This window comes from Dipodomys merriami, unplaced genomic scaffold (genome assembly GCF_024711535.1).
Source record: "Dipodomys merriami isolate MVZ:Mamm:240054 unplaced genomic scaffold, mDipMer1.0.p SCAF_10, whole genome shotgun sequence".
Lineage (NCBI taxonomy): Eukaryota > Metazoa > Chordata > Mammalia > Rodentia > Heteromyidae > Dipodomys > Dipodomys merriami.
The window spans coordinates 3,431,874-3,456,294 of NW_027202271.1; the positions used below are offsets into that span (position 1 = coordinate 3,431,874).

A 24,421-nucleotide genomic window follows, 5' to 3' on the forward strand; every position below is an offset into this window, starting at 1 on the left:
GAGAAGGGAATGAGCAGCTCAAACCAAGTTTGTTTGTTGCTTAAGTTAACTGATTAATTTTTAGAGTTGCTTTTTTTCTTGAACTCAGAGCCTTGTGCTGCCCCTGAGCTTTTTTGCTCAAGGCTACACTCTAACAGTTGAGCTAAAACTCTACTTCCTGCTTTTTGGTGGTTCATTGGAGATAAGGGTCTCATCACTTTCCTACCTGGGCTGGCTTCAAACAAAGATCTCAGCCTCCTGAGTAGTTAGGATTACAGGCATGAGCCACCAGTGCCTAGCATTAGAGTTGCTGTTTTAAATTTTCTTTTTTCTTTTTTTTTGTCTGTCATAGGCCCGAGCACTGTCCCTCAGCTCTTCCGCTCAAGGCTAGTGTTCTACCACTTGAGCCACAGCGCCACTTCTGGGTTTTCTGGTGGTTTATTGAAGATAAGAGTTTCATAAACTTTCCTGCCTGGGCTGGCTTTGAACTGTGATCCTTAGATCTCAGCTAGGATTACAGGCATGAGCCACTGGCACCCGGCCTGTTTTAAATTTTCTGTGGACCATTGGTCCCTGCTCTTATTCCTATATAGCACATTTGAGAAAAAAATGAGTTTAGTTAGAAGAAGGCAGTAAAGCACAGGAAGGAGTGGAAGGAAAAACAAGTGTGTGTGTGTGTGTGTGTGTGTGTGTGTGTGTGTGTGTGTGTGTGTGTGTGTGTGTGTGTGTGTGTGTGTGTGTGTGTATCTGTCTGTCTGCTGGTACTGGGGCTTGGACTCAGGTTATCTTCACTCTCACTCAGTTTTATTTACTCAAGGCTGGTGCTCTATCACTTGAGCCATAGCTCCACTTCTGGCTTTTTGCTGATTAAGTGGAAATAAGAGTCTTACAGCCTTTTCTGCCTAGGCTGTCTTCAAACCTTAGTTCTCAGCTCTCAGCCTTCTGAATAGCTAGAATTACATGCATGAGCCACCAGTGCTCTGTTACATGTTTTTCATTCTTTGTTGTTTCCTTACCCCTTTTTCTGTCTACAAATAAATGGTTGAATGAATGAATCACTAGCTGCCATTAATGCCTGTTGGCTGAAAGCAGGAAGGTGCTAGTATTATTGTTTGTGGGTGCTTTTCCACTGCCAGGTGGGCTGAGCCTGCTTTGAACAGCTGCTGATGTGTTCCCTGCTGATTTGGGGGCCAGTTGTCCCTGAGTGATGTGTCCAGCCTCATAGCCAGCTCAGGAATCCCAGGGTCCATTCCCAATGTGCTCTGCATGGGAGGAGGGGCAGTAGCAGGGTTGCAGGACAAGGGGACCCCATGGAACTGGCTCATCCATGTGACACTGTGTATCTGTGGTTTGTTCAGGATGTCAGAGCACAGGCCACGATTCCCCTCCTTGGCTACATCGTGGATGATGTGCCCCGGAGCGCAGATCTGCCCCACAGCTTCAAACTGACCCAGTCCAAGTCTGCACACAGCTTCGCAGCCGACACTGAGGACCTGAAACAGAAATGGCTGAAAATCATCCTCATGGCCGTCACAGGTGAGACCCCAGAGGGGACCGAGGAGTACTTAGCCACGATGGAAGAGCAAACCGACCCCAAGAACAAATCCGAGTCCTGAGCTTCAGGGGGAGCCAAGGCCCCAAGACATTCCTTAGCTCTCCTTCCTCGCCCCTTCGTGCGAAATAGAGGCTCATCATTGCAACTCCAGGGACACTGTTTTTCTCCGTCTGTGTCCTCTGAGTAAAGTCAATGTGCAGAGCCATTCTCTTGATAAAATTTGGAAATAATGTGAAGAATGGAGTGTTTTCTTTTTGAAGTGAGCTATTCCATGAATGTGGACATTTGTCTGAAGGTTAGAATGGGCCACTTTGATTTAAGAAATCCCTCAGTGCCGGGCACTGGTGGCGCATGCCTGTCATCCCAGCTACTCAGGAGGCTTAGATCTGAGAATCATGGTTTGAAGCCAGCCAACAGAGGAAAGTGAGTGAGTTGCTGATCTCCAGTTCACTAGCAAAAAGCTGGAAGTGGAGCTGTGGCTCAAATAGTAGCATGCTAGTCTTGAGAAAAGAGAGAGAGAGAGAGAGAGCGCCCTGAGTTCAAGCACCAGTACCGGCACACACCCAAAAAATTCCCTCAGTGTCCTTTTCCCATTTAGGAACTATAACCGTTTAAAAGATATACCTCCTTGTTGCCATGGTGAAAAGTACAGGGACAGTTTAGGGTAGTGTATTAATTTATTTTGTTTATAAATCTCAAGCTGCATACATGATCTATGTTCTTTTAAAAAGAGGAAAAAGGACAGATTGATGATGTTCAGAGTTTTGACTTATTAAGAAAAGATAATTTTTTTGGTAGATGTACTCCTAAGAACACATTATCTAAAGCAAATAGCAATTGTCTGTATATAGGGGTAAAAAATAAATATATAACGTATACATGCTTAGCTCCTCAGCTTTAGGTGCACATCCTTCTCTATTTATTTTTTAAATAGAAAACACGTCTTATCTTGGAATGGAACAGTATTCTAAACTTCGGACATGTTCTGTTGATAATATGTTTAATTGATTGGCCTCTAAGGGTATTGATATTTTTTATAATAAGAAAAAGCAGTAATTTATGTGACACGGGATATATTAGTGAATTCCAACAGTATTTTTAGAGGACTATTTTTTTTCTGTGCCTATTTAAAACAGCCTTTCATAGAAGGTGCTATTAATACCTATTTAAATATACGATGAGGGTTTAGTTAAGTGGTTCAGTCTTTATATTGAAATTAGAGTACATTTTAGTCTGTGGGGTGGTCAAAGTCATATGGGTTATTTTACCTTTTATCATAATATAATGGTTGTAGTAGCTAGCATCGGCAATATTCAATAATTGTTTTATGCTGGGCATCAGTGGCTCATGCCTGTAATCCTAGCTACTCAGGAGGCTGAGATCTGAAGACCAGGGTTCAAAGCCAGCCCAGGCAATAAAGTCCCTGAGACTCTTACCTCCAATAAACCACCAGAAAACCAGAAATGGCACTGTGGTTCAAACAGCAGAGCATTCGCCTTGAGCTGAAGAGCTGAGGGACAGTGCCCAAGCCCAGAGTTAAAGCCTCACGACTGGGGAGAAAAAAAAAATTGTTTAACCAAAACTTGAACTGCATGCAACACTTGAGCTTACACAAAGCTGAGACATATGGGACCTTCATTTCTTGTTATATTTTCCTTGTCTCATAAAGCTATTATGCCTGGTTAAATAAGGAGTACAAACAATGAACACTTAGGGTAATTTGTGGGCCTGTTCCTCTGGCAGATACTAAACAAAGTTCACACGCCATAATCCATTCTTGGGCAGGGTATGGTAGGCAGCTAAGAAAGGAAAATTTGGTAACCCACCTCAGAGAAAAGAGAGAGAAAAGCAATTTTGAAAAGGAACATTTTAATGACAGGTTTTCAGGAGTATAAATGATTGAAGAAAATATGGTGGATTTTTTTTTCCTTTTTATCTTGTGGAATTTCAGTAGACCAAATTAGGTTTTCTTGACATGAAGACTGATCTTCCTTATACTATAGTTGTGGTTAAACATCTCACGTGAGGAAAAAACAAAGCATGAGATTTCATTTCATTAAATTCTTTTGTCATTGAAAATTAAAGTTACTTGAGCAACAGAGAACCTTGCTTCTTATGCCCTGTTAAATCAGAATCAAACTAAAAGACGTTTTACATTGCTTCTGTTTTCTAGTCACAAAATTGTGGTGGCTGTATGTGAGGGAAAAAGCAAGAAATGGCCAAAAAAAAAAAAGAGTCTCATGGAGCCGGGCGCTGGTGGCTCACGCCTGTAATCCTAGCTACTCAGGAGGCTGAGATATGAGGATCGCGGTTCAAAGCCAGCCCGGGCAGGAGAGACCGTGAGACTCCTACCTCCAATAAACCACCAGAAAACCGGAAGTGGCGCTGTAGCTCAAGTGGTAGAGTGCTCGCTTTGAGCTGAAGAGCTGAGGGACAGCGCCCAGGCCCAGAGTTCAAGCCCCATGGCCGACAAAAAAAAAAAAAAGCAAGAAATGGTGGGGGAGATGGCCATCAGGCCTCAGGCCCCAGGCTCTCAATTAACTGAGCTAATGAAACTATAGTATAGGTGATGGTTGGCTTTGACCAATCAAGATCAGAGAGTTGATGAAAATGTAGCATGATTGTCAGAGGAAGACACTTGAACATGGCTAGCACAATAGATCTGTGTGCCACTTGGAAGATTTGTATCTGATTATTTTGGGAAACTGAACAGCTATGCTAGCTAATACTAATTAGTTCCACGATAGAAGTAACATACACCCAATTCAGTGTTGCTCAAATTTGATTGTTGAAAGAAGGCTGTTACCATTTACTGTCTATAATTTTTTTCAAAACAAAATATTAGTGCCAGAAGAGGATTTCTGGCACCAATGCCAATCTTCACCTTTCACCTCCCATTCTTGAGGCCAGCACAAGAAAGAAGAGAAGCAGCCTGTCCCATTTATGTTTTACTAGAGACTCACTAGTACTGCCAGAGACTGGTGGCTCACACCTATAACCCTATCTACTCAGGAAGCTGAGTTGAGGATCAAGGTTCAAAGCCCACGTAAGCAGAAAAAATCTGTGAGACTCTTTTTTTTTTTTTTTTTTTTTTTGGGTCCGGTCATGGGGCCTGAACTCTGGACTTGAGCTCTGTCCCTCAGCTCTTCAGCTCAAGGCTAGTACTCTACCACTTGAGCCACAGCACCACTTTTTTTTTCTGCTTATGTGGTGCTGAGGAATCAAACCCAGGGCCTCAAGCATGCAAGGCAAGCACTCTACCACTGAGCCACCTTCCCAGCCCCTCTGTGAGACTCTTACCTTCATTGATCCAGCTGGAAATGGAGGTGTGGCTCAAGTGGTAGAGTGCCAGCCTTGAGTGGAAAAGCCAAGCAATAGTGAGACCTCCTGAGTTCAAGCCACAGAACTGGCACAACATAAAATAAGACAGATATTGATTTACTATGAAGGCTTCTAGCCACAAGCTTATAACAAGTTAAGGACATAGATGTTACATTATAATTTAAATTGCTGAGTATAGGAAAGGAATTGGGGGTGTCATTCTTTGCATTAAAATGCTATAAAAAGCAAAGAATATGAGATTAATTGAAACATGGTATAAATATATATGAAGATACATAATAAGCTCCCCCTGTAACTAGTATTACCTACTAGTTTAAAAACAATAACAAAGGGTATTCCAGGTACACCATTTTCCCTGTTTGTTTTTTCTTGAAACCAAATTTGGTATATAGGCTAATATACTTAATCTTTATTAGATGCCCCATCCCAATTTTTTAACAACATACCAATTTTTTTTACAGGAACGAACTTTTTTATGTACTCTGTAGTTTTTTTAATGCAAAGTACTTGCTCTAGTCATAAATATGTAAATGTGACTCTAACCTTCATGGCACTGCAAGGGTTATTTGAGATTCACTAAAGCCTTCTAAAAACCATTTTTTGTCAAAAATACTTCTGGAAGTTGAAGATCCTGCTTTACTTATCTCTACTTTGTGGAGACAGGGTTGGGGGATTTTTCCCCATTCACATTTTAGATCTCATTTGTTTTTTTTTTGTTTTGTTTTAAAATATATCCAAAGCCTTACGTTACCTGAGTATGCACTTCATCCTATGTCTCTATTCCTTAAGCTCAGGCACCAACAGGAGCAGATCTGTCTCTAAGAAACAAAGATCATCATTTTCTGTAGGTATCATGCTATAATACAGAGTATAAGATTAATACTTAAGATTTCGCTGTATCCTACCATGCTTGTGTTCACGAGGCTCAGATAAGCACATGGTATGTTCATAAACTATCCTTAAATATTGTGTGCTCCAAGAACGTATTAGTGCAAGAGCTATGTCTAGCATGCACCAGTGGCTCCCACCTGTCTTCCTCGGCACTCATGAGGCTGAGATCTGAGGATCGAGGTTCAAAGACAGGAAAGGCCATGAGACTCTTTATCTCCGATTAACCAGCAAAAAGCTGAAAGTGGAGCTGTAGCTCAAGTGGTAGAGTACCAGCCTTGAGGAAAAAAAGCGAAGGGCAAGAAGAACAAGGCCCTGAGTTTAAGCCCAGTAACTGCACAAAAATAAAATAAGTAAGAATTATGGCTGACTAGTACCTGTTTTTAAGATTGCTATTGACATCTATAATGTGTCATTTTACTCCTCTATTAGAATCAAACTACTTTTTATTTTCCCACTGCTGTCTACTATAGCTTTCTCTAGATTTAGAAAATAGGAATATTATATAAACAGACACCAGGTCTACTTAAAAGCCCTATCTGTGAATTTATATGTGTATGTATATATGTAAAAATTGGTGACTTTTTTTTCAATTCTCTTTTCACAGGAATGAAATTTTTATAGAAAAAAACTTTTAACTTAAGTATTTTAACATAAATTATTTATGTGGATTTTTAATGTATAATGCATCTTTATCACACATGTCCCTCAATCACCTTTAGTCATAGGAAGATAACTTTGCTTTCTTTACAGATAAGAAAGGAATGAGATTAAAAAGTGGCAGGGTGAGGAACAAATTAAAAGAACGAGGAGACAGAAAGACTACTGGTTTCAGAACAGAACAATTTATGTTAGAGAAAAAATACATATGTATATATATGTGTGTGTGTGTGTGTGTATAAATATATATATATATATGAAATTGCACAAAGGATAAACTATTTAAATGTATGCTGGGCACACAATTGTGGTTTACACCTGTAATCCTACTCAAGAGGCTGAGATCTGAGGATCTCAGTTCCAAACCAGCCCTGGCAGAAAAGTCAGTAAGACTCTTTATCTCCAGTTAACCAGCAAAAAAAAACAAAAACAAAAACAAAAACAGAAATGAAGATGTGGTTCAAGTGATAGGTGCTAGCCTTGAGTGAAGAAGCCAAATCAAAATGTGAAACCCTGAGTTCAAGTACCAGCACTGGCACCAAAAATAAATTAAAAAACAAATCTATGTACTTGCAAGCTGATATATCCAGGCTTTGACCTTGGCCTCTAAATTATAGACTAGACTATATCTTTTTTTCTTTCTTTTTTCATTCTTTCAAAAAGTAATTTCAAGGGCTGGGAAGGTGGCTCAGTGGTAGAGTGCTTGCCTTGCATGCATGAGACCCTGGGTTTGATTCCTCAGCACCACATAAGCAGAAAAAAAGCCAGAAGTGTCGCTGTGGCTCAAGTGGTAGAGCACTAGCCTTGAGCTGAAGCGCTGAGGGACAGCACCCAGGCCCAGGCCCAGAGTTCAGGCCTCACGACTGACCAAAAAAAAAAAAAAAAAGTAATTTTAAGCCCACGACTGACCAAAAAAAAAAAAAAGTAATTTTAAGCCAGCCACTTATGACTCATGACTCATGCCTGTAATCTTAGCTAGGTAGGAGTCTGAGACTTAAGGATCAAGGTTCAAAGCCATCCCGGCAGACAAATCTGAGACACTTATCTTAAATTAACCAGCAAAAAGCCCGAAGTGGAGCTGTGGCTCAAGTGATAGAGCACCAGCCTTGAGAATAATAGCCAAGCAAGAGTAAAAGGCCCTGAGTTTAAGCCCCAGTACTAATACACACACACACATACACACACACACACTATATATATATATATATATATATATATATATATATATATATATATATATATATATATATATATATATATATATATATATATATATATATATATATATATATATATATATAATGTATCCAACACCCACTGTTGATTCATTCCTAAAATCCTAGCCAATCAGGAAACTGAGATCTGAGGATCATGGCTTAAAGCCACCCAGGCAGGAAAGGAAAGTCTGTGAGGCTCTGATTTCCAATCAACCATGAAAAGAAATGTAGCTGTGGCTCAAGTATAGAGCACTAGCCCTGAGCAATAAAGCTCAGGGACAGTGCCCAGGCCCTGAGTCAGTTACCAGGACTGGCACAATACACACACACACACACACACACACACACACACACACACACACACACACACACTTTAAACTATTTTCTGCATTGTTTATTGAGGCAAAACATCCATGTAAAGTCAGTCAGCCTCTTATTCTCGGGATTGAGAATTCATCAGGTTTCTCGGTGTTAGCTATGTTTTAAGAGGAAATAGCACATGGCGTCTACAAGAGAGTTTGCTTGTTAGGGGTTACTGAGTTGCAAGAGGCCCATCCCTTTTCCTAAAATTCATCATAGATTTAGTGAAAAATTAATCAAAAAATCTTAGTATATTTTAATAAGCAAATAACAAATATATAAAGTGAAATATATAGGTTTGGAACACAATAATCTGTATGGATCATTATGATAACAGAATTGCATTATAACAGTATAGATAAGATATTGGAATGTATCATGTGGTTTTCATTAGCAAAACAATCATATTTGTATATAAAACTAGACTAGCATTTTATCTTGTGAATGGCAATTGACTGATACTTTAAAAATAAGTATTATCTGGATTTTTCTTTAGATTTGTTGATGAAGTTGGAAAGGGTGTATCAGAATCTTGATAGTTGACGTAATGTGAAAGATGTATTCACAGTTTTTATTTTCCAGCTATATGAATGTATCCTTGCAGATAGTGTACATATTATGTAACATATGTATATTTGGTTATAAAGCAGATAAATTGAGAACATTGTAAAATTAAGCACTTTACTTCCTACATAAATATTAAACATTTGTATCTTGTAAATAAACACATCCTTAAATCAGTGTTGAAGTCTTAGATGTTTTCTTTTTTCTGCTAGCATTATGTTCTGCTCAGAATGATTTTGGTTTGCTGCTCAGAAAAGAGTTTTTCCAAGCTGGGTGCCAATGGCTTATGCCTGTTATTCTACCTGCTCAGTAGGCTGACATCTGAGGATCAAGGTTTGAAGCTAACACAGCAGGAAAGTCCATGAGGCTCTTCCAATTAACCACCCAAAAAATCTGGAAGTGGAGCTGTGGCTCAAGTGGTAGAACACTAGTCTTGAGCAAAAAAAGAGTTCAGAGACAGCTCCTAGGTTCTGAGTTTAAGTTCTAGTATAAAAACAAAAAACAAAATACTATGCTTTACTGGGCGCCAGTGGCTCACGCCTGTAATCCTAGCTACTCAGGAGGCTGAGATCTGAGGATTGAGGTTCAAAGCCAGCCCAAGCAGGAAAATCCGTGAGACTCCAATAAACCACTAGAAAACTGGAAGTGGCACTGTGGCTCAAGTGGTAGAGTGCTCGCCTTCAGCTGAAGAGCGCAGGGACAGCCCCCAAGCCTAGAGTTCAAGCCCCACGACAGACAAAAAAAAAAAAAAAAAAAAAAAAAAAATATATATATATATATATATATATATATATATATATATATTACTACGCTTTGCAAAAATTCACTGAAACTTTATTCCCCTATACAAGTATGTTATGCTTAAACATGAAAAAACTTAAGGGACCATCTTGTGATTTTTAGAGTCTGTTCAATGTGTGTCTTTATGGAATATGGGCTTTCATAGCATTGTAGTGTTCTGTACACACATCAGATCAGCAATGGTAGAAAAAACAAAACCACTAAAATCTGTGGATAGTCACATTGTACCTGCTGGTTTTTCTGTTTTGATCATTATCTGAGGGTATGTTTGGCATAAGCAATGCCCTAGCACTAAGTAAAAAACAAAAAACAACAACAACAAAACGCAGAAATAAGCCAGGTACCAGTGGCTCGCGCTTGTAATCCTAGCTACTCAGGAGGCTGAGTTCTGAGGTTCATGGCTTTACACCAGCCTGAGCAGACAAATCTTGAGAGACTACTTTCAATTGAAAGTAGCAAAAAACCAGAAGTAGAGCTGTGGTTCAAATTGGAGGATGTCAGCCCTGAGTGGAAAATTTAAGCAAGAGCATGAGGCCCTGCCTGAGTTCAAACTTGAGTACCAACATTCTGGGATGGCCACGGCATGTCCTTGTTCTTTGCCTGCTCCCACTGAACCAGGACACTGCTTCTCAGTCTGGTTCCTTCCCCATGGGGACACTGGGTAGAGCCTGGAGGCATTCTTAATGTCATAGTGGGGCTCACATTGCTACTAGTACATAATAGGTAAAAGTCAGAGGGACTGGCAAATGCTTAAGAGGCACAGATCAACCACTCTCCCAGCGTACTCTGTGCCTAGTGTCACCAGGGTCCCATCCCCCAGCATGGATGAAGCAGAACCAAGCTTGTCAGTTGTGACATTGTAATTCTGTCCTCCTTTTTTCTATTGCCCTCCCCAATACTCTGTTTTCCCTCTGGTTCTAAATGCAAAACATTCACCCCTAAGGCTTCCTGGGCATTAGGCAATTTCCTGAGATTCCTAATCTGTAGTTGGTGAATTCTTTAGCAATAAGATCCCTTGAGGAAAGTGAGTCTTTTATCTGTTCTATGAAATCAAGGAACTAGGGAGAGAGAAGAAAAGTCTGCATCCCAGGGCAGTGCAATCCGATCTGTGACAAATGGTGTTTCAGAGTTGCTGTCCTTAAGTGGCCGTGACCTATGATGGCTAAACTTTTCTCTGAGAGCCTTCTCTTTTTCTCTAATCCAATGCCTACTTGGGGTATTTCCTCTGCTTGCCATTGCTTTGGGCCACGGTTGAGTCTCCAGTAACTTCCTCATGTCACTAAGAATAATGTTCCTATTGAATTTGGGAATAAAATAAGGAGATAGGACAGTGTTAGCTCTTGTTAACTAACTTAAGAAATCAATTAAGCCAGAGCCAGTGGCTCACACTTATATTACTAGGTACTCAAGAGGCTAAGATCTGAGGTTCATAGTTTGAACCCAGCCCAGGCAGGAAAGTCCATGAGGCTCTCAGCACCAATTGAGCAGCAAAAAATCAAAGTGGAGCTGTGGCTCAAGTGGTAGAGCGTTATCCTTGAGCACAAGCAGACTCAGGAACAGTGCTTGGGCCCTGATTTCAAGCTTCAATATGAGTGTGAGTGCACATGTGCACACTCACACAGAGGATAACTAATACAGGCATACATGTCTATTTTTTTTGTCAGACCTGGGGCTTGAACTCACAGCCTGGGCACTGTCCCTGAGCTTCTTTTGCTCGAGGCTAGTGCTCTAGAACATTGAGCCACAGCACCACTTCCAGTTTTTGAGTAGTTAATTGGAGATAGGAGTCTCATGAGGACTTCTCTGCCTGGGCTGGCTTCAAACCACGATCCTCAGGTCTCAGCCCCCTGAATAGGTTTACAGGCATGAGCCACTGGCGCAGTCAGTGCCCAGCTCTAATGTGTTTTGACTGGGAACCCTGCTCTACATAGACACAGTGATGACAAATGACCAGGTTGATGGACAGATGACCATCTTGTGACTTCACTATCCTAACTTGTGACTTCCGGGTTTGGCAAAGCAGGGGAGGAGAGTGACAGGATGGAGCAAGCCTACTCTTTGACACAGCCTGGAAGAAATACCTATTACTGTTTCTCACGATTATTGCAGAACTAGTCATATGGTTCTGCCTAACTGCAAAGGAGGCTGGGAAATATGGGAACCCATAGGAATATCTGATACAATATGTTTCTGTCGTATTCTGGATTATGGAGTTCCTCCCACTACCAAAAGATATGTTGAAGTCACAATGGGAATTCATTCAGAAATTGTGATTGTGGTGTGTGTGTGTGTGTGTGTGTGTGTGTGTGTGTGTGTGTGTGTGTGTGTGTGTGTGTGTGTGTGTGTGTGTGTGTGTGTGTGTGTGTGTGTGTATGTGGACTCAGGGCCTGGATACTGTCTCCTAGCTTTTTCACTCAAGGCTGGTGTTCTACTACTTGAGCCACAGCTCCACTTCCAGCTTTTTGCTGGTTAGAGATAGGCATCTTTAGAATTTCTGGGTTGGCTTTGAAACCTCCATCTTCCTCCATTCCTCAGCCTCCTGAGTAATTAGGATTACAGGCAAGAGCCACCAGTGCTAAGCTACTGATTTTTTTGCTCTCCATTATGTGGTTGCACTGCCCTCTGCTGGACCACCACTATTTTGACAGATTCCATTTCTTTATTCCACCATCTGCAGACAATTTCTTGCACCTGTTAAAAAAGCATGCGTTAGGCTTGAGGCCTATGCAGTAGTGAAAAGTGCTTAAAGCTGATCCTCTTCGCAAAACATGGTTAGTTTCTAAGTTCAGTGTTGTGAATTTTATATTACTATCAGAGCTAAAATCACCATTGTGGTTTTGAAGGCATGAACAATAGGTCTGTATTCAGTGATCAAAATGCTGACATGTAACGTTAACTTGACACATGGTATATAGTCTGAATAGCTGGACACTGGTGGCTCATGCCTATAATCCTAGCTACTCAGGAAGCTGAGATCTGAGGATCAAAGTTCAAAGCCAGCATAGGGAGGAAAGTCTTCAATTAACCACCAAAAAGCTGGGAGTGGAGCTGTATCTCAAAGTGGTAGAGTGCTAGCTTTGAGTACAAAAGCTCAGGGATAGCTCCCAGACCCTGAGTTCAAACCCTAGTCTAGATGATCTTTATGAGAACTATTTCCAGGATTGAGGATCATGCCTATAATCTTAGCTACTTGGGAGGCTGAGAGCTGAGGATCTACCAGCTTGGGTAGACAATTCTGTGGACACTCCTATCTCCTGTTAATCAGCAAAAGGCTGGAAATGGAGGTATATAGCTCAAGTGGTAGAGCACCAGCCTTGATGGGAAAAAAAACTAAAGTATTCTATTCTAAATACGTGTGTGTGTGTGTGTGTGTGTGTGTGGGTGGGTGGGTGGTTTCTTTTTCTTTGTCAGTCATAGGGCTTAGACTCAGGGCCTGAGTGTTGTCCCTGAGATTTTTTCACTCAAGGCTTATGTTCTACCACATTGAGCCACAGTACCACTTCTGGTTTTCTGGAGACTTATTGGAAATAAGAGTCACATGGACTTTCCTGCCCAGGATGGCTTTGAACTGCGATCCTCAGATCTCAGCCTCTTGAGTAGCTAGGATTACAGGCATAAGCCACTGGCACACAGCTATGTGTGTATATTTCTGATGAAGAAAAATATGCAAACAGCCAGGTTCTGGCTGCTCATGCTTATAATTCTAGCTACTCAGGAGACTGAGGTCTGAAGATTGCAATTCAAAGCCAACATATACAGACAAATCCAAGAGACTCTTATCTCTGATTAATCACCAAAGGTCCAGAAGTAGGAGGCATGGCCTAAGTGGTATAGCACTGACCTTGAGGGAAGAAACTAAAACAGATCTGAGACCCTGAGTTCAAGCCCTAGTACTGGCACACAAAAAAGAGAACTGTTTCTAGTTATTAACTTAATACAAGTAAATCCGTCCCCCTAACCCACTGGAAACTTTTAAGTTAGATCAATGCCATCCTGTCTCCTGTATAACTAACTTGACAGCTATCCTGATAAGGAGTCCTGTGCCAAGCAGGCCTATTTGTTGGCCAGGATTCATTCCAAATCCTGGTTGCAACTATACCAACTCAGAGCTGCAGGGATCCTTGTTTTCTATTTTTGTGTTTGTTTTATGCAGGTATTAGAGCTTGAACTCAGTGCCTCACATTTTCACTTAGCTTATTTGCTCAAGGCTGGCATTTGCCCACTTGAAGCATACCTCTACCTCCAGCTTTTTGCTGGTTAATTGAAGATAAGCTTCTCTTGGATTTGTCTGCCCAGGCTGACTTCAAACTGTGATACTCAGATCTCAACCTCTGCAGTAGCTAGGATTACAGGTATGAGCCATCAGCACCCAATTCCAAGTCATTCTTTGTTTCTTTTTTCTTTTTTATTGGTCACGGGGCTTGAACTCCAGGCCTAGGTGCTGTCCCTCAGCTCTTCAGCTCAAGGTGAGCACTCTACCACTTGAGCCACAGAGCCACTTCTGGTTTTCTGGTGGTTATTAAAGGTAAGAATCTCATGGACTTTCCTGCCCAGGCTGGCTTTGAACTGTGATCCTCAGATCTCAGCCTCCTGAGTAATTAGGATTATAGGTGTAAGCCACCAGTGCCCAGCTCATAGATCCTTCTTATTACAGAGAACCCAAGGTCTAGTAGCTTGGGTAAGAAGTGTCACACAAGGCTGCTAAATATGATACCCTTAGTGAGCCTCTGATGGGGAAGACGTGCCACAGCTATGTCTATAGTTCCTTCCTGTCCCCACCCCCAGCAAGTGTACTTAGACCCTTGATAAGTTTGTGCTGAATCAGTGAGAGACTGAGAAGCAAAGCAGGATATGAATTTGCCAAATAGTTTCATTCCTAGCTCTGCTACATACTAGCTATATAAACTTACCCCTTGATTTAAGTCCCTGAAACTTCAGTTTGTGCAACTGTAAACCTATTTTGCCAGTGTCTCATATGAAATAATATCACGTGGAAAAATGACAGTAATTGTGGAGCTTCAAATTCTTCATTCTGGGTGCTAGTGGCTCATGCCTGTAATCCTAGCTATTCATGAGACTGAGATCTGAGGATCATAATTCAAAGCCATCTGGGCAGGAGAATCTGTTAGATTTATCTCCAATTAACCATGAGAAAACCTCAAGTGGCTCTGTGGCTGAAAGTGGCAGAGTGCTAGCCTTGAGCTAAAGAATTCAGGGACAGGGGCTGGGAAGGTGGCTCAGTGGTAGAGCGCTTGCCTTGCATGCCTGAGGCCCTGGGTTCGATTCCTCAGCACCACATAAGCAAAATGAAAAAAGCCGGAAATGGCGCTGTGGCTCAAGTGGTAGAGCACTAGCCTTGAGCTGAAGATCGGAGGGACAGCACCCAGGCCCAGAGTTCAGGCCCCACGACCGGACCCCCCCCCCCGAAAAAAAAAACAACTCAGGGACAGCACCCAGGCCCCTGAGTTCAAGCCCTACAACCAAAGGAAAAAAAAATGCTTTTTATTTTTGCAAGTAATGAGGCTTAAACTCTGGGCCTGAATGCTGCTTCTGAGTTGGGTTTTGTTGTTGTTTTGTTTTGTTTTTTAAGGCTAGCTCTCTACTACTTGAGCCACAGGACTACTTCTGGCTTTTTGGTGTTTAATTGGAGATCAGTCTCACAGACTTTCCTTCCCTAGCCTACTTCAAACCTTGATACTCAGATCTTAGCAAGGCTTACAGGTGTGAGTCACTGCCACCTGACTTTTTTTTTTGTACCAGGGTTTGAACTCAGAGCCCTTTCTGGCTCAGCTGGTGCTCTACCGTTTGGACCGCACCTCTAGGAAGGATTTTTGCTGGATAATTAGAGAGTTGGGGACATTTTTGTCAGACCAACTTGAAACCATGATCCTCTAGATCTCAGGCTCCTAACTAAGGTTACAATGATAAACTAGTGCCTGGCACAAAGGTGCTAACCACACATTTAAATACATAGAACAATAATAGAATTAGAGCGCAAGTTTGTTTTTTCTTTCTTTGTTTTGGTTTGCTTTTTTTTTTTTTTTGTCATGGAGCTTAAACTCTGGACCTGGGCACTGTTTCAGTTCTTCAGCTCTGTTCTACCACTTGAGCCACAGCATCACTTGCCATTTTCTGGTGGTTAATTGGAGATGAGAGTCTCACCGACTTTCCTGTCAGGGCTGACTTTGAACTGTGATCCTCAAATCTCAGACTCCTGAGTAGTTGGGATTACAGGCATGAGCCACTTGCACCCAGCTTAGAGAACAAGTTTTAAGGCAAATGAATGAGTTAATTTTATTCCCTCAAGCTATTTTATTCCATGTGGAGGGAAATGTTGTGTGAAGGGACAATGGCTCAGATCCGAGTAGTTCCTTAACCAGACAGAGAAAATAGTTCTGTTCAAACTGAAGCAACAGGGTGCCAGTGGCTCACACTTGTAATCCCAGCTACTCAGGAGGCTGAGATCTGAGGATCACAGTTCAAAGCTAGCCCAGGCAGGAAAGTCCTTGAGAGTATTGTCAGTAACCACAAAACGTCAGAAATGGAGCTATGGCTCAAGTGATAGAACGTTAGCTTTGAGGGGCTGGGAAGGTGGCTGAGTGGTAGAGCGCTTGTCTTGCATGCCTGAGGCCCTGGGTTCTATTCCTCAGCACCACATAAGCAGAAAAAAGCCAGAAATGGTGCTGTGGCTCAAGTGATAGAGTGCTAGCCTTGAGCTGAAGAGCTGAGGGACAGCGCCCAGGCCCAGAATTCAGGCTCCATGACCGGACCAAAAACAAAACAAAACAACAACAACAACAACAAAAAAGTTAGCTTTGAACACAAAATCTCAGGCCCAGAGTTCAAGCCCCAGGACTGGCAAAACAGACAAACAAAAAAACAACCAACCAAATCCTGAGTGAATGACACTAAATCATCCCTAGACTAAATCACCTTATCCAAGTATAGCCTTCAAATGTGTATATGCCTGAAGCCCAGCCTGGACAAAAGCATAAGACTCTACTTGAAAAGCAAATGAAAAGCTACATGACTCAAAGTGGGGCTCAAGTGGTAGGGCGCTTGTCTAAGAAGCACCAGGCACTGAGCTCAGTCGCAGTCCCAAGAGAAAAACACCCTTGACCATCCCTGGGACCTGTGAACTTCAGGTGGAAAGGACTTTGCATTCACTGTGGGGAATGGAGAGATGGCCTTGGGCAACTTAAATGGGGTCTGTTAAATCATGAACCTTAACATCATAGAACCTAAGCCAAGCACCAGTGGCTCACGCCTATAATCCTAGCTAATCAGGAGGCTGAAATCTGAGATTCATAGTTTGGAGCCAGCCCAGGCAGGAAAGTCTGTGAGACTCTTGTCTCCAGTTAACCACCAAAAAAGCTGCAAGTGGAACTGTGGCTCAAATGATTGAGATCCAAACTTGAGCAAAATGTCAAGTGAGAGAATGATGTCCCATGTTCAAGCCCCAGTACTGTCACACACACAAAAAGTGCTTTTGATAATATGAGGGGCTCTGTGATATTTCCTCGCTTGTACACTTTAAACAAATTCACCTCCTCCACTATATTTCCATTTTGCCCCTTCTCCCCTTCTTTTCAAATAGCACTTGATGGGTTTCATTATGCTGCATTGTATGTGTGTATGTATATGTATTTATAATATTTGTTATATATACACACATATACAGTTATATAACATCCATCATATATAATACAGAATATATAGTATGTATTTTTTTTTTTTGTCGGTTGTGGGGCTTAAACTCTGGGCTTGGGCGCTGTCCCTGCTCTTTCTGGTGGTTATTGGAGATAAGAGTCTCACGGAGTTTCCTGCCCAGGCTGGCTTTGAACCGCGATCCTCAGATCTCAGCCTCTTGAGTAGCTAGGATTACAGGCGTGAGCCACCAGTGCCCGGCATAATATGTATTTTATATGATGGATTTCATATGTGCATATACAATGTGCTCTATACATGCATATATATGATATATACACAAATTAATATATGTATATATATTTGTAAGACACATACATACTTATATACACACATTTATATGTATATATACATCTATGTATGTACATATGATGTATTTATGTGTATGCATATGCATATATCCTTTGATCCTCTTCATTCCCCTTCCTCCCCTTTCCATTGAGCCTCTCCCAGAGAGTCATCTTTTGGTACTGAGGATCGAACCTAGGATGTTGTACTTTCTAGGCAAGTGATTAGCCACTGAGCTACATCCCAGCCCTACCCTTACTTTCTTCATCATTATCACTATTATCCTCTTCTTCCTTTTAGGTCTATCCTCCACAACTGAGCGAGTGAGAACATGTAACATTTGTGTGTGTGTGTGTGTGTGTGTGTGTGTGTGTGTGTATGGAGGCTTGAACTCAGCACTCACCTGGTCTTTTTTTTTTTTTTTTGCGAAGGCTGGTACTCTACCACTTAAGCCATGCCTACACTTCTGGCATTTTGCAGCTTCATTGGAGATAAGAGGCTTTGAGATTTGTCTACCTGGGCTGGCTTTGAACTTGCTTCCTCAGATCTCACGCCCTGAGTAGCTAGGATTATAGGTATGGGGCATGTGTGCCTGAATTGAAACTTCTAGGAAGTCTTGCTTGAACTCCTATTCTTCTCAATACACACAGTCTTGACAATTGTTTTATTTATGACAGTGTTAACACTTACCTCCTGTGCTAGATTGGGAACTTAGAAAGGATTGCAATTGTGACTATTCTTTGCTATTTCCTGGGGTGGGCGGGTGGGTAATGCATCATTAAAGAGTTGTTTTTTGTTTGTTTTTTTAAAATCACTCTTCTATAGAGAAGTGGATTAGCAAGGAGAGATGGTTGGTGAGAGGAAGTTAAGACTATAGAGAAACATAATGAGGGGAAGGGACTTTGTCCACAACTGTTTTGAAGTCTTTGCTCAAATATCACCTCTTAAACATTGACATAGGAAACCAGATGCTGGTGGCTCATGCCTATAATCCTGGCTACTCAGGGACTAAGATCTGAGAATCCTGGTTCAAAGCCAGCCTGGGGTTGGGGGGAGGGGTAAGGAGAGTCTGTGAGAGTCTTTTCTCCAATTAACCATCAACAAACCAGAAGTGGAACTGTGACTCAAGTAGCTGTAGCTCAGGTAGCGTACCATCCTTGATCAGGAAAGGAGTTCAAGCCTCAGTATTCCACCCCTCCAAAAATAAAACAAAAAAAGAGCTTTGGCCCAATGGGCTGGGAATGTAGCTTAGTGGTAGAGTGCTTGCCTAGCATGCATGAAGCCATGGGTTCCACATGAACAGAACTAGTACCATATACACAGAAAAGGCTGGAAGTGGCTTTAAGTGGTAGAGTGCTAGCCTTGAGAAAAAAAAAAGCAGCTCAGGGACAGTGTCTATACCCTGACTTCAAGCCCCAGGACTGGCAAAAAAACTCCAAAGAACTCCAAAAAACTTTGACCCAAGAAAACTTGAAGGCTTGATAGAGAAAATATATCTACCTAAAAAGAAAAACATTTAGCAGCAGAACAGTAGGTATACTTAGCACAAAAAGAACAAGGCAATCACATTTCAACAATACCAGAACAGATGCCCCTCAGTAGATGAATGGATCAAGGAAATGTGGTATATATACACAATGGAATTCTATGCTTCCATCAGAAAGAATGACATTGCCCCATTTGTTAGGAAATGGAAAGACTTGGAAAAAATTATATTAAGCGAAGTAAGCCAGGCCCAACATGGTTTCCCTTATTTGCAATATCTAGTATATGTATGAGTCAAGTGGAAAAGGTCAGATAATGCGAGGTTAGGAAAATGAACCCTTAGATATGTATTTTAATGTTTTTTTCTTTCATGCATGTGTTTCTAATGCATTTATAAGATTATTTCTTTGTTGCTTTGTATGTCCCTCCCCCACAGTATAACCCCCCTGCGTTCACTATATTTGATATCAGTATAACTTGTGGAGGAGATGGGGAAAAACAAGTCGTTTAAGGATACAGGTGGACCTGTTGCAACAATGAGAAGTACAAGTTGTCATGTCCAACAAGCTTTACAACGTAGGTGCCGGGGGAGGCGGGGGGAAAGGATTGGGACTGGAGGGGGGGGCTGGGAAGGGATGTGAAGGGTAAACAAAGGAGGAGGCTGCAATGCTTGGTAAGAAATGTATGCATTATCCTGCCCATGTAATTGTAACCCCTCTGTACAGTATGTTCACAAATAAAATAAAATAAATTAAAAAAAAACAATACCAGAAACCAGGCCACAGCAGATAAAGATTTACATAGCATATAGAGAATATTGGTCCAGCTCTTGTTTTCCAAATCATCAATGCTTTAAGATATTTTCTGGAATACACTGATGGATTGAATTGATTGGCTTTTTTGAAAGTAGAGCCTCACCAAGCTGATGTTGAACTCACCATTTTCCTCCCTCAACCTCCCCAGTGCCATGGGCAAGTGCCACCATAACCAACTTAAAAAAAAATGTTGTCACTTAACAAAATCCCTTGATAGTCCTCATGTTTTAATCTGGACTAGTTTTGCATGTTTTCAATGCAGTGTGCCAAATTTACAGTATCCATTTACAGACGTTTTGCAACCAACTGGGGAGCTTGTGGCCTGAGACAGTTCTTTTTCTTTTTTTTTTCTTTTTTTTTGGCCAGTCCCGGGGCTTGAACCTAGAGCCTAGGCACTGTCCCTGAGCTGCTTTTGCTCAAGGCTTGAGTCACAGCGTCACTTCTGGCTTTTTCTGTTTATGTGGTACCAAGGAATCAAACCCAGCGCTTCATGAATGCTTGGCAAGCACTCTACCACTAAGCCACATTCTCAGTCCTGAGATATTTCTTAAATCCTGCTCCCTTTCCTCCTCTTCTTTCCCCTTTCTCCTCCTCTGCTTTTTCCCCTCCTTCCTCTCCTCCTTTGTTTTTGCTTTTGGCTGTGAGGTTTGAATTCAGAGCCTCCTGCCAACCCTTTTTGCTTTCTTTAAAAGTAAGGTCTTGAGTGTTGTTGCTGGGCTGGTCTTAGCAATCCTTCTATCTGCACCTCCCAAGTAGTTGGGTTGCCAGGTATTGTACTGTCACTCCTGGCTTGTTAGTGAAGATGGATCTTTGAAATTTGTAGCCTAGTCTGGCTTCCAACTGCAGTCCTCCTCAGAGGCTGGAATTGTAGATGTCCTGCCCTACTCATCCTTCTTGGGAAAGCATACTCAGAAGGAAGTGATAGTGGTTAGTCAAGGAGATGTTGCTTTTCCTTTCTTGCCCTTTCCCGTCCTTCCTTTGACACAGGTGTTCCCTGTCTAGCACAGGTTGGCCTGAAAGACCCTATGCTGCCATCCTCCTGCCTTGCTTTCCAAGTGCTGAGATTACAGGCATATACCACCACTCCCAGCTACATCACTAGTGTGTGTGTGTGAGCATGCACACACGCATTAGTCCTATGGCTTGAACTCAGAGTTTGGGTGCTGTCCCTGAACTTTTTTGCTCAAGGTTGATGCTCTACCACTTGAGCCACAGCTCTACTTTTGGCTTTTTGCTGATTTAGAGTCTCACAGACTTTCCTGCCATGATCCTTTGAACCATGATCCTCTGGTCTTAGCCTCCTGAGTAGTTAGATGTGAGTAAGTGGCACCTGGCTTGCATTGCTATTCTGTGTGTGTGTGTGTGTGTGTGTGTGTGTGTGTGTGTCCATTTACATGAATTGTTTTTACTGTGTCCAAACATTTTGGAAAATGTCAACACTGAAATAACCCAAGGAAGCTGGATGCCATTGTTTCACACCTGAAATCCTAGCTACTTAGGAAGCTGAGATTTAAGGACTGTGTTTGGAAGGCAGCCTGAGCATGAAAGGCCTTGAGATTCTTTATCTCCAGTTTAACCACCAGAAAACTGGAAATGGCATTGTGCTCAAATAAAGTGCTAACCCCGAGTGAACAAACTCAGGCCCTGAATTCAAGTCCCATGACTGACAAAATAAACGAACAAAAAAAGCAAGGAATAATACAATGCATAGCTATACACAACCTTCAGTTAGTTTTATCAGTTTGTAATGTTTCACTACTGTGATTTTTCTGTCCCTTTCTTTTGCCCCAAGTAGTTCATTGAATTGTATCCTAAAAATGAGGGCCTTTTTATATATAAAAAAGTTTTACAAGGGGCTGGGAAGGTGGCTCAGTGGTAGAACGTTTGCTTTGCATGCGTGAGGCCCTGGGTTCAATTTCCCAGCACCACATAAGCAAAAAGAAAAAAGCCGGAAGTGGCGCTGTGACTCAAGTAGTAGAGCACTAGCCTTGAGCTTAAGAGCTGAAGACAGCGCTCAGGCCCAGAGTTCAGGCTTCACGACCAGACCGCCCCCCAAAAAAATGTTTTACAAAATGCCATTATCTGTTTATTCTAATTAATATCCTTCTTCTTCTTCTTCTTCTTCTTTTGTCAGTCATGGGGCTTGAACTCTGGGCCTGGGCACTGTCCCTCAGCTCTTCAGCTCAAGGCTAGTATTCTACCACTTGAGCCACAGCCCCACTTCCGGTTTTCTGGTGGTTTATTGGAGATAAGAGTCTCACGGACTTTCCTGCCCGGGCTGGCTTTGAACCATAATCCTTAGATCTCAGCCTCCTGAGTAGCTAGGATTACAGGCGTGAGCCACCGCCGTCGGCTCTTATATTTTTTATCTTTAATAGTTTTCACCCGGTACTGGTGGCTCTTGTTTCATGAATGCTAGAAAAGCACTCTACCAGTAAGCCACATTCCCACCCCCTCTATTTTCTGTCTTACAACACCAATTCCTTTGAGGACTTCAGTATTTACTTTCGCTTCCGACTTGTGTTGACATTTACGTTATTGTTGGTAACACCCCTATTAGTGTTTACATCGCTATTCCTAACACACCCAGTGTTGTCACATCCATCGCGCCTCTAGGACAGGTGTGGAAATGTCTCTTGCCTCCGGTTCTCCCCGTTTCGCTCCCCAGGTTTTTGACAGGACGTGTGGCCTCGATCCCCCTCCCTCCCCGCCTCCAGCGGGCTCTGGGCCCAGCCCATGCCGCACAGCCTTCTGGGAGCCGAAGGCATCCTCGGTCCTTCGCTCCAAAACTACATCTCCCGGTAGGCTTTGCTTCTCCCCACGCCCTTCGAGGCGCATGGCCTGCCGGGAGGGGGCCGAGAGTCGGCGGCAGGGTCCAATGGGTGCGAGCTCCCGAGGAGAGGGCGGTGGAGCGGAGGACGAGGCAGGTTCTGGGCTGGGTCCCCCATTCATTGCCGCAGCCAGCCGGTCGGGGGTCCCGGGTTTCGGGAGCCATGGAGGCCCTCATTCCTGTCATCAACAAGCTACAGGACGTCTTCAATACCGTGGGCGCCGACATCATCCAGCTGCCGCAGATCGTCGTGGTGGGGACGCAGGTGAGAGTCAAGGGCCGCGTTCGCCAGGCCGGAGCCCCGGGCTGGAGTGGTGGCCGCGCCCGCCTCGGGGCCGCCCGCCGCGGGCGTGAGGGTAGGGCCCTGCCGGGGGTCCCGGGTCGGGAGGCCTGCGCCGCGCCGGCTCGTCCTCGGGGTGAGGGGCAGCGGGCGGAGACCCGGGGCCCGGCGGGGCGGCAAGGGGCGGAGCCTGCGCAGAGGCCCGGGCCGGCGGGCGGGGCGGGCAGGGCGGGCGGGGCGAACTGGAGGCCGCCGGCCCGGGTGCGGCTCAGTTCGCGGCCGCCTCTTCCAAGGGCACCTGGGGGACGCGCCGGTGGGCCGGGCGGTGGGGGCGAGGCGGCCCCGTCTCCCCCGTCTTCTGGCCCGGGGAGTGCGGAGCTGCGAGGCCCTGTGGCCCCCAGGGGCTTGCAACCCAAAAAAACCGCCGAGCTGGCGGGGAAAGAAAAAAAATGCCCCAAATCCCACAGCATCCGGTTCTGTGGGAATAGCTAGGTTTTCTACGTGGTCTGTGTTTTGGCCTCCCACAGTTTTGGGGGTTGTGACCTGAATTTGGCACCAGGTCTCTGGCTTTTCCGTGTTAGGACTCTCTCTCTCTCTCTCTCTCTCTCTCTCTCTCTCTCTCTCTCTCTCTCTCTCTCTCTCTCTCTCTCTCTCTCTCTCTCTCACACACACACACACACACACACACTCACTCACTCACTCACACTGGCTTTTCCCTCTAAGGACACAAACACTCCTTCCCCCTCCCTCTTCCCTTCCCCCCTTTCTCCTCCACCTCTCTCCCCCCTCTCCTTCCCCCCTCTCTCCTCCCTCGCTCTTCCCCCTCCCCCCCCCCCCCCCCGTCTTTCTTTCCCTCCTGCCCTACCCTTGTCTCTCTCCCTCTCTCTTTCCCTCTCTCCCCTCCTCCTTCCTCTCCCTCTCCCTCCCCCTCTCTCAAGTTCTCTGGCCTTTCCTTGTTGGGTCTCTCACTCTCACACATACACACAATTTTTGGCATCAGGTTCTTTGGCCTTTTCATGTTGGATCACACACACACATACACACACAGTTTCTGTAACTATAATTGATGTATTATTATCTGCTTAGAGATGTTGAGGAAATGTATCTAGAATGACAAAAATGTATCTAGAAGACAAAAGGGTGGGTTTTTTTTTTTGTTGTTGTTGTTTTTAGCCAGTCCTGGGGCTTGAACTCAGGGCCTGGGCCCTGTCCCTAAGCTTTTGTTCAAGGCTAGCACTCTACCACTTGAGCCACAGCACCACTTCAGGCCTTTTCTGTTTATGTGGCACTGAGGAATTGAATCCAGGGCTTTATACATGGTATGCAAGCACTCTGCCACTAAGCCACATTCCCAGCCCCGTTTTATTTTTTCCTCCCTACTTTTTCTTGATTGTAGAGGAACCATAGTACTTTTTCACTGAAGGTCGGAGAAATGTGGCTTCCATAGTATTTAAGTATATAGATTTAAGTACTTTGATATCTTTATGGTGGCCTTTTTTTTTAAGATGGAATATTTGTCCATATTTTTCACCATGAGGTACATCATTACTTCTTGTTATAAAATGAAACTATGGAGGGATTTAATGTTCAGAATATTAGAGTTTATCCAAGTACTGCAAACTCTAGAGACCACCTATTTCCTTATTTTAT

General features: G+C 43.3%; 2 protein-coding genes across 10 annotated transcripts in view; both read left to right on the forward strand.

Moving 5' to 3' along the window:
* Nucleotides 1-7,635, forward strand: part of Fgd4 (FYVE, RhoGEF and PH domain containing 4) — a 212,625-nt gene extending 204,990 nt beyond the window's left edge. For both annotated transcript variants that reach the window (XM_070038716.1, XM_070038725.1), the window contains exon 17: nucleotides 1,338-7,635. In XM_070038716.1, the coding sequence (XP_069894817.1) occupies nucleotides 1,338-1,595 (258 nt within the window). In that variant the 3' untranslated portion in view covers nucleotides 1,596-7,635. The remainder of the gene's footprint in view (nucleotides 1-1,337) is intronic.
* Nucleotides 7,636-22,518: 14,883 nt separating this feature from the next.
* Nucleotides 22,519-24,421, forward strand: part of Dnm1l (dynamin 1 like) — a 49,529-nt gene continuing 47,626 nt past the window's right edge. For 7 of the 8 annotated variants that reach the window (XM_070038631.1, XM_070038640.1, XM_070038667.1 and 4 more), the window contains exon 1: nucleotides 22,519-22,756. In XM_070038631.1, coding sequence (XP_069894732.1) covers nucleotides 22,655-22,756 — 102 coding nt within the window. In that variant the 5' untranslated portion in view covers nucleotides 22,519-22,654. The remainder of the gene's footprint in view (nucleotides 22,757-24,421) is intronic. The other variant, XM_070038677.1, reaches the window with a different exon arrangement.